Here is a 15,137-nt window from a genome sequence, read left to right as displayed (position 1 = left end):
AAGAGACTGGACAGCCATTTGTCCGAAATGGTATAGGGTTTCCTGCCTGAGCAGGGGGTTGGACTAGATGACCTTCAAGGTCCCTTCCAACTTTACTATTATTATTATTATTATTATTATTATTATTATTATTATTATTATTATTATTATTATTATTATTATTATTATTATTATTATTATTATTATTATTATTATTACTTAACAACTGAGGCAAGAAAGGTCGTAAAATGGGGCAAAATACATGTAACAATGTCTTTTTGGAAATTTTGGGCTCAATTGTGGTTGTATTTCAAGAACTACCTGTAGTCCTTGTATTTTACTGATATTCTAATTCCATTTACATCTAAAATTCATGGATTTGTCTGATGGCGAGATTTGTTGTAGTTTTATATAGAGTTTTCTGTTTGCTGACTAGATTTTGTCTGTAAATCTAAAATAAATTAATGCAAAATTTGAACATCCTAATAATTACATGTGAAGTTTTTATAGATTAATAATACAAATATTCATGCAGATTATATTATTTTATACTTGCTGCATGAGTGTGCTTAAGTAGCTAAGTCACAAAAAAGTCCACAATGTCAGTTCAAAGAAAAAAAATCTCCCAAGTTTAATAAATTAGGCATAGGAGTGGGTGGCTAGGCCCGAAGAAATCACTTTAGATTTCATAGATGAGATATTTAAGATGAAGGGATTGTATTAAGAAAAAATGGAAAATTCTACAGCTCTATAAAAAAATATCTCCTGAAGATCCTGAAAATGGTAGACCAGCATGACTTAATAACTATTGATTGCATTGGTTCCCTCCACTCCATTATGCCTTTTCCAATAACAGGAAATGTGATTGCCTTTATTTATTTATTTTCTTAAGAGGGCAGACTGTTACAAAACACATAGTTTGCCTTTAAAATTAAAGAAAAAAAGTGCCCAGAAGATGATGGCTTGAATGTTTTGTTAACAATTTATACTTCAGAACGTCCTCTGAAAAATCAAATATCTTCATGTACGCTTGCTAAATTTGTCACAAGAAAGAAAGGTGAAAGGATAGGATGGCACTAGCTCTATTAACAGGAGTCTATAGAAGAGAATATACAGGTAAGCCTCAACTTATGACCACAGTTGAGCCCCAAATTTATGTTGCTGAGTGAGACAGCTGTTAAGTGAATTTTGTCCCATTTTATGACCTCTCTTGCCACAGTTGTTAAGTAAAACACTGCAGTAAAGTTAGTAACATAGCTGTTAAGTCAATCTATCTTCCCCATTGATTTTACTTGTCAGAAGGTCACAAAAGGTGATCACATGACCTCAGGACACTGCAGCCATCATAAATATATGCCAGTTGCCAAGTGTCCGAACTTTGATCACATGATCATGTGGATGCTGCAGTGGTCGTAATTGTGAAAAATGGTCATAAGTCAATTTTTTCAGTGCTGTTGTAATTTTGAATGGTCACTAAACGAATGGTTGAGGATTACCTACAGTAAGTCGAGGACTACCTGTATGTAGCTCAGAGCTGAACTGCAGAATCTTTGTGATGTTATTTAGTTAGGTAATGAAACATCTGCAAGTAAACAACTAAACTCAAAAGAGCAACAAAGACTCCATAAGAATCTATGTAAAATAACTTTTCTGCTTTCAAAAAGGGAGATACTTGTAAGCCTCACAATGGATGTTTTCCTCCTGGAACAAGTAGGTAGGATAAAGATCTAATTTTAACCCCCTGAAGGGAAGAGTTTTCTCAATTTTTAGATCAAGTTTGCTACCAAGTAGAGAAGTCAGATTGAGCCTCATTTCTTAGGCAGCATTTTAGTAGCTTGCTCTTAAAATATTTTTATTAATTCATTTGGTCCTTTTATTTGTATCATTTAGGTTTTACTTTTAATAGCTTACTATCTGTACTTGTTGTATCTGTGGTAAATGCTCCTGTTGATTCCTTAGAAATGTGTGAATCTTGAAAGCATTTTTACTATTCCCTCTAGATAACATTGCTTTCTTTTCTATGTCATGGCTCCCCGTGTTTTGTTCCTTTGTTCTTTTATTATTTTTATGAAATCAGTGGTTTGATTTGGTGGTTAGTGACCATAATACAAATTATGATTATTACCTTTAGTATCTTCCTCCAAAAGATTTAGCAAAGTGGTGTGAATGAGTTGGCTTATAAGCTTGCACAGTTATAAATTCAAATCCCTACCTATCATATTTAATTCCACAGCAGAACTTTTGAATTTTCTTATGGTTTCTTTTTCGACTGCTGCCACTATAATTTTGCCACTTCTATCTTTTATTCTCATGAATGACAGGATGGGCATACAAATCAGTGTGATAAATTGGAAGAGATGAGGATATATAAGAGATTAGTACTTTGACAGTTCTCCTTGCCAGACCCATCACAAAATTCATTTTGGGTAAATTGAAGATTTTTTTCCCTCTTACAGTTTCCTTTGCCAATTAACTGTTGAACATTTTTCAGCTCTAAATAAGAGTTCAGGGTTTCAGCCTCAGGCTAGCTATACTGCTGGCTGAAAATTTGGATGCAAACACAAGATTTTAGGCCAATTAACTTTTATTTCTTTGTTTTGGCGCAATATCTAGATGATTCTCAAAACTAATTCTCTAAAATTAAATAGGGATTAATGGAAAAGAAAAAGGTACTATTATACCTTTTTATAGTACAGTTCCATACTCAAGGAATAAGCTGAGACATTTTCTGTTAACAAATGTTTCTATATTTTATTGACATCCATTAATTTTGAATGGCTGAGCTAGGATGTTTCCAAGGGACTTTTTGTTCCTGTTTTCAGAGACTTACAATCACAATGAAGCCCAGACTTTTGGTCGTTGTGTCTAAGTTGAGGCACCATGTGTTCTTACTCTATTTTACAGCTGTTTTTATAACAGTTGTAAAATGAGTCACCATGGTCATTAAACAAATCGTGGTTGTTAAATGAACATAACCAATGGGCATTTCATTGCAAATCACAGTCTCATGATGGGACCCTGGTGGTTAGCCATTTGCCAAGCACCGAAAATGCAATCATATCTCTGTGGTAGGAGGTGTGGCAGTTATAACTTAAGAGCAGTTGTAACTCTGTCATAACTTCAAATGGTTGTTGGTCGGAAGTGGAGGACTACCTGTAGGAAAGTTTTGTTTTTTCTGGTACTCTTATATTCCTTTCAGTATGTTTCTGTATTCTGCTAGTTCCTTATACTCCCCAAGTGCATGATTTTACCTTAGGTTTGACTTTGATTTTCATACTGCCATCAGAGTTTGGTAGCATTAAACAGTCCAGGGGATCAAGAAGCAACAGTAGTAGCTTCTGCATAGTAGAAGGACACAAAAGCTGTAATTTATAAAAGGTACAACATTCTTATAAGTATTTAGAAGGACATGGACCCGAAGGCCTTGCTCTGTCATAGCTCCACAACTGGTCCTAGAGATATGTCTGGTTCCTCTCCATATTAGCCCTTCAGGAGGCATTTAAGTCTCTCTTTAAACAGGCATTTGGGTATGGATATTTTGGGGTTGTTTGAATCAGGTAGATGCAATACATACTGGATTTTGTTGTTATTTTGTTATCTTTTAATTTTATCCTTTGAAATCTCCAATTCATTTAAACTGCTTCAAATGTTAATAAATAATAGATAAGAGCTTTCCCGCCTCTTCTCTACACTTTAAAACAGATTTGAAATCGATTAAGTCTGTTCTTCAGATACGTATATCTTCATTTAGATTAATATTTTTGCATCCATTCTATTAATAGGCCGATTGACACAAATACTTGGATGCATAATTTTTTGCTGTCCACTAGTAAAGAACCCTCTCCATATGAAGTTCCATTTGGGATATTTTGTATTTAATGAGAAAAGAGGGAAGTAATTTTTGGTTTGGTTTGGTTTTTGATTTCTCCCTGGATTTTGAGGGCATTGGAAGCCTTTATACCAGATTTTACTTGCTCAGATCAGAATCTTTCTGGGAACAAATAAACCATTTTCATTTGTGACAGGCAGATTCTTATGCATTTGTTTTTCAATATTATCTATAGAACTATCCACACAGACATTTTGAGGGATGCAAAATGTGGGAAAAGCTACTAGATGTATCCATTTAACTTTTCTGTTGTTACATCAACTTTTCTTCTACCTGCCTCAAATGCTCTTCTAAGCATGATAGGTTCAGACTGTTCAAAATTGATGGGGATGGCTGATTACTGTATGACAGTTCAATGGAAGTCAGTATTTTTTCTATGAATGGGTATATTTCACTCCAGTCTGTAGAACTTCCCATTCTCCCAACAGATGAAGAAGTGCATGCTGTAGCAACTGATGGAAGGTTTGCCATAATATATTGCTCTTTTTAGTTGAACTCTTAATGATATTCCTTCTCAAAAAGGCATTTTCCTTGATGACTGAATTCATTGAAAACCTGAAGACAGATTGCTGTACATTTGAAACTCAAAAAATATTGCCATGAAATAGGTTTGGAATAGCTTACATTCACAAATAAAATTTGTGTGAGTATTTCAGGTAATCTGTAGGCATTATTTTACCATGAAAGAACGTGAGTTTGTAATGAAATGTAGTGATACGCTATTCCATCATAGATACAATGCAATGTTTTTTCCAAGACCCTTGAGGCCATATTATCAAGAACTACTTGCATATAACTTTATGCTCTTCCATTTTTCTGTAATGTTTCTATCAACTCTCTAAATAAAGCTGTTTGATGGAAAAACTGAAGTAAAATTCCACGAATATGATTAGCACACATGTAATATAATATACGTGTGTGTAAACTATACACACGTGTAAAGTTTGGAATATTTATAAGTACATATGGAATAAGATTTGGGGACTTTAGTACACTTATTCTACACTATTAGGAAAGCATTTTCAGAACTATGTAGAATTTTGTTTTAATTATAAAATAATAATTAAAATAAAGGACTTGGTCAGTTTCCCTAAAGAAAAAAAAAGGCTCATATGATATGAAATTGGTTAGATGAAAATGTGCACAGCATTTAATCTGATTGATTTTATAATTCCATTTCATTTCTTATGCTAGGAACAATTGAACAATAGGTTAACATTGTCTTGCAAAATATATAGTTAAGTTACTATATATTGAGAGTTACAACATAAGAGCTGATATCATATTACTTACTGGGAAAAGTACAATCGTTCCTATGATCAGATAAATTGTCCTCTATCTAAATAAAACAAACAAACAAATAAATAAATAAATTTGGTTTTCCACAATCAGCTATTAATTGCAAGTATTCAGATTAGCAAGGATTGTAAAGCCATATTTCCTGATTAAGCCAGGGACTCCCTATAAGTTAAGATTTAAGGAAAGTATTAGCTATTTAATTCGAAACACAGCTTGTAATATTTGGTTTTAATTTGGCTTTTATCGGGGTTTATTTTCTGTATTTTTGTATTTTGTAATTTTTTGTATTTTGTGTTTACTATTTGTTTTTAATATGCTGTGAACCGCCCTGAGTCCTATGGGAGAAGGGCGGTATACAAATTAAAATAATAATAAATAAATAAATAAAGCATCAGGCATGTTATTTCTTTTCAGTATCACTTTACTCATTGGTGTAGTTTTTACAGATACTTTCTATTGTAGTTGATTAATGATTGCTGGCACTTTGATATAGATCTTAGGTCCCTCATAACTTGGTTTAACTATCTTACTCCTCAAATACTCATTTTGCTATAGATATTGAAATAAAAACAGATCCATTATAGTTATTGAAATAAAAATGGTACTCTGATGCTGGATTTATATTAGCATCTCATACTCCAAAACTTGGGATAGAGCATCATGGTTAAACAGGAAACCTGGAGTCAATTTCTATTTATTTATTTATTTGTATTCTGCCATTATTTTTACAAATAAGACAGTGAACATATCCAACACACTACTGCAAGAGGTGCTTTTCACCTGGGACAGCAGGCAAACAATCCCTCTCCTATCTTGCCATTATAGCCAAACTTCCCTGGAACAGGCCAAGCTGAAGACACATCAGACACAAACCCAGAGCTTCCTGTGCATGAAGGAGTGCCTGCCTCCAAAAAAGGTTTAATTAATAATTTTATATTAATTATAATTAAAATTTAAGGAAATTCAGAAGAAAGAGAAGAAAAAAATCATGAAAAAGAAAGTCTATCTAAACACTTTTTGTATAATGTTTTTTTTTCTTTTTCTTTTTTAATAATTCATTTAATATCAAATTCCAGAACTAAGTATTTGAGACTTTCGGTTGAGAGCCATGATGAGTTAAATGTTGCTTTTTTGGGTAACACGGTGTTATGAAGCAGTTGGCAGCTGGATACAACATCCAAGCCACCTATCTCTTCCTGGAATAAGGGGAGATCTTAAGATAACCCACATGACTCCACACAGCTGCTGCTCAGGAGTAAACCACAGTAATTGTCATTTTGTGGTGCTTATGGATCCAGTGGCTGGGAGTTGACAGAGAAACCATTTTTGCTCAACACAGCCTTTTTTAAGAACATTGAGTTCGACCAAAATATAATCAACTTGGATTTGCATTTTTTTCTGTTGCTTTGGAAGGATTAAATTCCTTTGGAATAGCAAGCAATATTACATTTGCTAAGTGAGTCTCCTCCTCTTTAGAGAAAGAATTTTAAATACAATTTTAAAAGCATTTGAAAAATGTTATTAAACAAGATAATAGGGCTTTAAAGGTTGGAAACTAGAGGGTGCTAGAGGATAACAACAGAATGCAAGGAAATATTGTAATAATGAACATTGATGGAAAATTATGAAACGTCTTTGAAAATTTATGACAAATGAGCTTTGAAATGATTGGAAATGATGGATAGATGAACTGTTAAGGATGCAGTGGAAGAAGAACAAGATACTCTGGATAAGTTTGAAATTAATCTGAAAGTGGATATAAATGTGGCAAGTAATGAGAGGGATGGAGAAAAGAATGTACTGGACTTTCAAATGAAACAGGATGATGCTTCAGTGCCTAAAAGACATCAAACCAGAAAGGAGATGTAGATATTTTTGTTTTACTTGATGTACAAAGAAGATCTGTCAGAGTTTTGAAGGGTTTTTTGAGAAAAAAAAAAGATTGAATTCCTCTTACTGATTGTACAAAAGTTCTGAAAGATTTTGATGAAAAGGATAAAACAAAGATGACAAGAAACCAAGCTACAGGAGTCTATTTGACTGGGTTAAGAGTTCAGATTTTTTAAATGTATAGGGAAGTAATACAAAGCTGGCTTATTTGATCAAAGTTAAAGGGACAATATAGTTATATCTGTCAACCCTTACTGGACTTTTGCTGATAAGGAATGAATGAAAAGATTTGGAATTTTAATTTTAGTTAACAGATGAAACAGAGTGAAGAGCAATGCCACAAATGACTCTGTAATATAGGCATTGGATAAGCAATATTCCCTCATAGTTAATGGGGCAAGGGAAAGAAAGATCGTCTAAACCAATAGTTGGGTATGGTCATCCCACTTTAGGCCTTCACTTTCATGAAACCTCTCTCTAGTCTTTGGGAGGCATTAGAAACACATTTTGGGACTTGAAGGACCGATCTTAGAAATTTGGATTGAACAAGTTTGAAGATTGCAAAATTGGAGAAGGGGCATAGCTGGGCATCATAAAGAAATTGTGCTATAGGCTTGACTTCTATTAATTCAAATGCTGCAGATATATTTATTTTATTTATTCATTTTTTAAAAAAATCTGTAAATTGATTTCTAACTGGTTTTACTTGCAGTACTAAGTTAATGCTCTCAGGGTTCTTTTAAGGCCAGTATGTGTTTTAAAAAATATTGCTGCATTGCCTGCATAGAGTAGAAGAAAGATGTGAAGTTTTGGAGAGTGAAAGTTTGTGTAGAGGAGATGGCCCACCATTGAGTTCATATGGAAATTGAATAAGAATGGGACCAATATGCAGCCTTGCTTGACACCCTTTTCAGTTCTAATGGCACTTGTAAGATGATCCTGGGGGTTACATATTACTTTGAGTGAGATCTCATTATGAAACAAACGTTAGATGAACTAATTGTTGGTAAATTGAGGATGCTTCCATTTTTCCAATATTTATCTATTAAATATTAAAATATTATTGTAGAAATTGGTCTCTTTTCTTGCTCCTGACAAAGTGCACAAATATATCTCTTGGTACATTTCTAAGCTTTGCATGTCATGTATTAATTTTGTACCCTTTGTCCAGTTCTGCATCCATCTGTTCTTCATCCCACCAAAAATGTTAAAAATTCATATTAAAGAAACCCCCCTCTAATATCTTCACCAGCTTTCTCTGAAACAGTTCTCAGTCTTAAAATACTTTCTCTCTTATAGTACCACATTATCTAAATCTTTTTCTGTCTCTTAATTTATTATTTCTGTTTTATTTTCCAACATTTCCATTTTGTCTTTAATTTGTTTAACCTTTCCACTCATTTGTTTCACAGATTCTTCAACATTTTTATTCATCTTTTTTTTCATATTTGCAAATCTTTCCTCTGTTCTCCTTTCAAATGAAACTAGATCTCTCTTAACACTTATGCTGTAACATTCTTCCCCAATGCTTCAAAATAATCTTTGTAAAATCTCTGACATAAACCCTTTTCCCGTTATTTGCTGTTTGCTCTCTCCAGCCTTTTTTGTTGCTTTTCTAGTAGTAGCTATTTCTATTCTTTAATATGTAATCCAAAAAGTAAAAGTTAAAGAGATTCCTCCCATTTTTTCTGTATCTTTATCTCTTTCATCCCATTTGATACTCATGTAGTCACATAAGCTTTTGCAACTTTCCCTTATCTTTGTTTAACAAAACCAACTGTCCTTTTTAGCAAGTTCAAACAGTTCCTACAGAAGTATGTATTATTTATTTAATTAATTTAAAACTATTTTAAAATAAACAATATTTCAACTTCATCTGCTCCCTTTAGTCTTTTTAAACTTTCTTAATTCAGACTCTTGGAAGGCTTTTTCCTTTTAACTGGTTTTAAATCCTTGCAATTATTTCTTTTCTTTTTACTTTAAACCTGTTAAAAGGATCACTCACTAGGTGGCTTAGTAGCTGTGCTGCTTGGAAGATCTCTATCGCTTTTAAAATTATTGTGATCCAAATGTGCACTAGAAAATGGAGTGCGTGAATCCAGTGTCCTTAAGCAGTCTTCACATGAGGCTGTGAGCCTGGTATTTCTTCTTTGGCTCCTTGTTTTTTACTCATGAGTTGCTTGGAGAATCCCTCCAGATCTTGCAGGTTTCCTTGCAAGGAACTGTCTTTTAGAGCTCAAGGGTGCAATCTCCTACCTTCTTCTTGCTCAGATTTACCACTCATTCATCAGTCTCCACCTCAGTATCATCTCCACTGTTCAGAAACATTTTGGCCTGCTATTTTCTGAATCCCAAAGTAATTTTAAAACTAACAATAATAGAGTCCCCAATCACCAAAAGTGTGGGCTTGTAACTTGTGAGGAGTCCTTGCACAAGCTAACTGCAGGAGCAAAAGTTGCCTGGTGGTGCTGTGGCATAGGCTGAGCCAGGAGCACCATGTAGCAGGAATTCCCTCTCGGTCTGAGCTGCAGAAAGTGCCAAGGGACCGTGCTGTTGCAATTAAGTTGAGGCAGCAATCTTGTGCCTTTTCCCCAGACAGAAGGCCCCCGCATTGGTAGCTGACCTGCTTCAGACCTTAGAGCCTCCAGTGCATGGAGGAGCACCTCTCTCCAAAACAAGTTGCATTAATTCCTTTCCTCCTTTCAAAAGACTGTTAAATTCATTTCTCTCCATCCTCCAAAGGAAGTTTAATTTCCTTTCTCCCTTAAAAAAAAAACACTTAAAAAATCAATGGAAGGTTCTGAATGGCCATGTCAAAACCTGGATCTAAATCCCATCAGTGATTTGAAACAGGCTGTGCATGGAAGAAACTCCTCAGACATCACACAACTGAAAAAACATCCTCCCATTAATGTCAGAGACTAATAGATATAAGAAACGCCTACTTAAAGTTGTTTCTGCTAAAAGGAGCAGTACCATATGATACAACAGTAGTGGGCCTTATTCAGGATGACAAGGTGGAAGCTTACCGCAAGGTGGTTGAAGGGTTGGTGAACTGGTGTAAGGAAAACAGCCTAGTTTTAAATACCGGAAAAACCAAAGGGATCATTGTTGATTTCAGAAAAGGCAGGCACAGCCACACTTCTCTGTGCATAAATGATTCACCTGTGGAGATGGTTACCAGCATCAAATTTCTGCGCTGCATGAGAAAAGCACATCTTCCTTCCCCTGTCCTGACCACTTTCTACAGGGGGACAATCGAGAGCATCCTGTCATACAGCATCACAGTCTGGTTTGGAGGCATCACTGCTCCAGACAGGAAGGCGGTGCAGAGAGTGGTGAGAATGGCCGAAAAGATCATTGGCAATACCCTCCCTCCCATCCAGGACATAGCACAGAAGCGCTGCTTGAGCAGGGTCCGTAAGATTATCTGGGACACTACACATCCTCTTCACAACCTGTTTTCCTTGTTACCTTCTGGGAGGAGGCTTCGTGGTATCCGAAGCAGAACATCCAGATTCAGCCATAGTTTCATTCCATACAGCATTAACCTTGCGAACTCTCAAGCTTCTTCCTTCTGTTATATATTCAAGATGGACAATATTTAATATTTATTTGCTATGTATATGTAGGGATGTGGGTCTATACATACGTTGTTCATAGTATGTTTAGGTGTGTGTCATGTATGTGTTTCACTTTGAGAGCGGGCAACTAAATTTCATTTTTGATTTGTGCCATTGTGCCCACAGTATAAAAATGACAATAAAGGTTATCTTAACTTATCTTATATACTAGAACTCAGGGTGCGCTTATTTTTTCCATGGAAGGAAATGGCATACTGGTTCATTTTTCTTTTAATAAATGATTCCATAGACGATTTTCATAGTTTTTCTTTAGCTTTATATACTGGTTGGATGAAGACAAAATATTAATATATCCACATATGTTAAAAAGGGGGGTGAAACTAAATTGGGTATATAAGCTATACATTAGCCACAGAGTTTTGGAGAGATTGTGTATAGGAATTGCTCTTAGAAGTTTTTTTTTTAAAATAATAATATACTAAAATATTATCTTAATTAAATATTTTAGGATGATTGTATAATGTTGTTTAAGGAAAGGTGAAATTCCACATGACTCAAAACTGCAGTCCTTCTAAAACTTTTCTCTTTTACTGGGGATTTTTTTTAAGAACTCAATCCTTTGTTTAGGTGATTTCAGATCAGTGGGAGAGTGAAAATAACTTATTGTTTTCTCCTTCAAAATACTAGTAATGAAAGGCAAGATAAGCAAGGACAGAAGATTAAAAAGTGAATGTTATAAGTGAATACTATTTTAAGCGAATCTGACAAAAGCCCTTTCTTTTATGCAAAGGCGTGCTTTTTTAATTTGATATTTTAACAGTGAAAATCTTTTCTGCCTTCTAGGGAGAGGGAGGAGCACCTGACTCAGGTGATGGAGGCACAGAGACTACAAGCCCAGCAGGCTGATGCTGCCTTGGAGGAGTTTAAGCGGCAGGTGGAGCTGAACTCAGAAAAAGTGTACGCAGAAATGAAAGAACAGGTGAGAAGGTCACAGGGCCAGCCTTTCTGGAACTCTCTGTCTCAGTGGGAGAGCATATTCTTGTTTTATATGGCTAGAAACATATTTCACTTGATTCTGGAACATCAAACTCTTTCACTATGTAGTAGCTTTGCCTGGGAATCAGAAGAAAAGATGTCAGCAGCTGATTAATCTTTTAACACAGGATTTTCCAAAACCCTCCATGGTTTTATTACTGAATAGGATTTTTCCAAATAAATAAATTATTAACCTGCATCCTGTTTGGGGCTTGGGTTTTATAGCTCATTGTTTTACCTCATTCATTTTCTAAAACCCAGCTTAGCCCTACCTTCCAGCTATCTTTCTGAAAAATGTTACCTTAATTTCTAAAGTCAGCGTTGCTATGATATATGGTATGATAGTGGAATAATGTCAAACATGTTCCCCCCTTTTTTATTAATAAAGCCCTTTGTATTTCATTGTAATCTTGCAGAGATCATCCTTGTTGGCACAACTCCCTGAGGGTAAATAAAAGAGTCAAAGCAAAATGAATAAATGTTTCTTCAAATGCCATATATTTTCATCAAATGAGATATTTTAATAATGATAAAAGTGGACATGGTCAAAAGTATTGGTACTCCTCCAACTCCCCAAAGAATCCCAATTGGTTATCATTTTCATTTGTTTTATGATTTATAAGAGAGCCAGTTTGGTGCAGTGGTTAACGCATTAGACTAGAAGCCATTAGACTATATCATGACTTCTAGGTTTGCCTTAGGGACAAAGCCAACTGGGTGACTTTGAGCCAGTCATTTCTTTCAGCCTTAGGAAAAAGGCAATGGCAAATCACTTATGAAATCTTGCCAAGAAAACTGTAAAATTGCCTAGGCAGCCACCAGGATTCAAGATTGACTTGAAGGCACCCAAAAAGGAAAAAAAAATGCAAAAATATATTAAGTCATTCATCAAAAGCAAAGTGTCCACTCTGTGGACTATGGAATAAAGAATGGTGGATGTCATTTATTTGTGTCAGGTTCAATTTATTTCACAGCACATTGAGATTTTGGGGATGGGGATAAGTGGTAGGGTACCAGTAGTTTTAATCAAATCTGTATTTAAAGTCCCAATTCCCCATTACTTTCCAGGAGTTAGTGGTAATTGTTATAGACCAGGGGTGTCAAACTGCCAGCCGTAGGCTGTCACGCCAAAACCGCGCCCACCCCATTGCTGGCAATGGGAAAAAAGTTGCGATACGTCGCGACATGTCACGTGAGGTTGCGAGTTTGACATCCATGCTATAGACAGCCTTGCCTATACGCAGCATGAAAAAAGTGTTGTGTTTGAGATTGAGTTGCATGATTGTGGTTCACCTTTCTGTACACATATCCCTCTTCAGATTCTTAATACACGGAAGGAGCAGTTATGTTTTCATGACATAAAAAATAAATATCAATTGTGTTTAGCTGATAAAATAGAATTATGAGAATTGTCACATTTCTATAGGATGCTTTGACCTGTATTTGTAATTTGATCAGTACCAATATTTGGGACATATTGCATTCTATTTCTAAAGCTTGATATGAATTCAAGTTTTTGTCCTTGATTTGTTCGCTTACATCACAAATGAACAAATGAACTTACATGAACACATTTTTGATAACCAAAACTTAGCACTTAGCATATTGGTGGGAGGATTGAAGATTGCCAACTATGTATACTAAACCATACTTGAGGATGTGTTGAGATTTTTGTGAAAACTTCATCATTTTAAAAAAGGTATAATGTGTAGTATTATACTACACCCTATATTATAGCGTATACCTGTTCCACACTTCAGAATTGCAGCACACTAGCACCGGTTTTCAGGAATCACGGTCAAAGGGGAGTTCAGACAGGCATTTAGATTTCTGAAGTGGGCTTCCTTCTTTCCACCTAACAGAAAAGATTAACATAATGGTACATTGACTCAAAAGGAACAGTTCTTTGAAGTTTTTTTTTTATGATTGCTATTAAGCTTGGCACACCTATGGTAGATTTGTTTGTGATGAAAGAAGACAACCAATTGTCTCTCTTACAATTAAGATACCCATGTGTAGAAACTCTGGGAACATGACTGCTGTGCTATTCAACCTAGAGAAATGGTGGTCGGAATGAGTTATGATGGTATAAGAGAGAACAGCCTGATTGCTATTCCTTTGTGTGTGGTGCAGGGCTTGATTTTCCCAGCCTCACCCCCATTGAACATTTGCATGAAGACTCAAGGAGATGTAAGTTGAAAGTCTGAAGTTTAATATTAATACCGTGATGATATTCAGTGTTACCTCACTAATCCAGACTGGTGATGTAATTGAGATCCTATCTCAGTGCTGGAGGCTGTGAGAACAGACATAAACTGAATTGTAGCACGATGCTGTTATTATTTGTCTGTGCAGGTTCTCTGTCTTCTCCAGTAGTTTCTTTGGATTGCATAGTAGCAAGTACATAACTTGGTGTTTTTTTTTCTGGAGTCATGACTCCTGCTAGAAGAAAAGGGAAGCTGTTGTCAAGGGAGACTTTCCCCCTGTTTTGATAGTATACAACATGTGGCCCTGTTGGGGTGGGAAAATCTTCATATGATAACATCTGCCCTTGTCACAATCATTTTAGACTACTGCAGTCTGCTGTACATGGGGCTGTCTTTAAAGATCACTTGGGAGCTGTGGTTGGTTCAAAGTGCAAGGGCCTTGTGGCTTACTGCATTTGCAGTGGAGCACATTACACCTCTACATTGAGCCTTGTACTGGTTACTAACAGGCTTTGGGATACAATTTAAAATGGTGCTAACTTGTAAGGCTATACAGAGTCTTGGTGCCTAGTTATTTGTAGGACTACTTTTCCCATTGGAATTAGTCTGGCCAGTTTGACCAACATGAAATTACTAGCCTGGTCTCATCTTAGACAAATGAAGAAGTCAAGGCTTAGGAGCCTGCTTATTGGTGATAGTCCAGTCCTTTGAAAAGCCTCCTCCTTTAACATCTGGTTGGGTCCCAACCTGATTGCCTTCTAGAAAATGCTCAGAACAGAGTTTTTTCAGGGGGAATTTGGATCCTGATACCATTTTGGTTTATTTATATTTTGGTTATTTCTTAATTTTATTTTGTGGTTTCATATTTGCAGATGAGTCTTTTATACACTGCAGATTGTTTTTTGTCTTCTAAATAGTGAGAATGCTTCTGGATTTGGTGGCCCATAAATAGGATGAATAAATAACTATAACCAAGAAGTCGACTTCCAGTTTGCCATCATGGCCGTCGCGGCCGCTGGGAGGCGATTTCTGTCTTCCACGTTTGATTTCGTTCTGCTGGGGACCCTGAAAAGGGTCGAAAGTCGCCCTGTAGGGGTGACGAGCAAGGAGGGGACCCCCGCTTGATGCGGGAGGGCAGTAGCCCTTCCGCTCGATCCGGGGCAGCCCTCCACCTGGCAGAGGAAAGACCAGCCATAGCAATATGGCTCGTCACTAAGCTGCAGGCAGCTGAAGTCAAACTGACCATCAAGCACT

At 35.9% G+C, this 15,137-nt stretch overlaps 1 protein-coding gene across 1 annotated transcript in view; it reads left to right on the top strand.

Moving 5' to 3' along the window:
- The window catches only part of CEP112 (centrosomal protein 112), a 223,309-nt gene that overhangs the window by 63,617 nt on the left and 144,555 nt on the right, over positions 1-15,137 (top strand). Inside the window, exon 14 of the mRNA XM_015816958.1 lies at positions 11,485-11,620. Coding sequence (XP_015672444.1) covers positions 11,485-11,620 — 136 coding nt within the window. The remainder of the gene's footprint in view (positions 1-11,484; positions 11,621-15,137) is intronic.

This window comes from Protobothrops mucrosquamatus, unplaced genomic scaffold (genome assembly GCF_001527695.2).
Source record: "Protobothrops mucrosquamatus isolate PMUCROS unplaced genomic scaffold, P.Mucros_1.0 scaffold_123, whole genome shotgun sequence".
NCBI lineage: Eukaryota > Metazoa > Chordata > Lepidosauria > Squamata > Viperidae > Protobothrops > Protobothrops mucrosquamatus.
The sequence above is the reverse complement of the archived record's forward strand: the minus strand, read 5'-3'. Positions and strand labels throughout refer to the sequence as shown.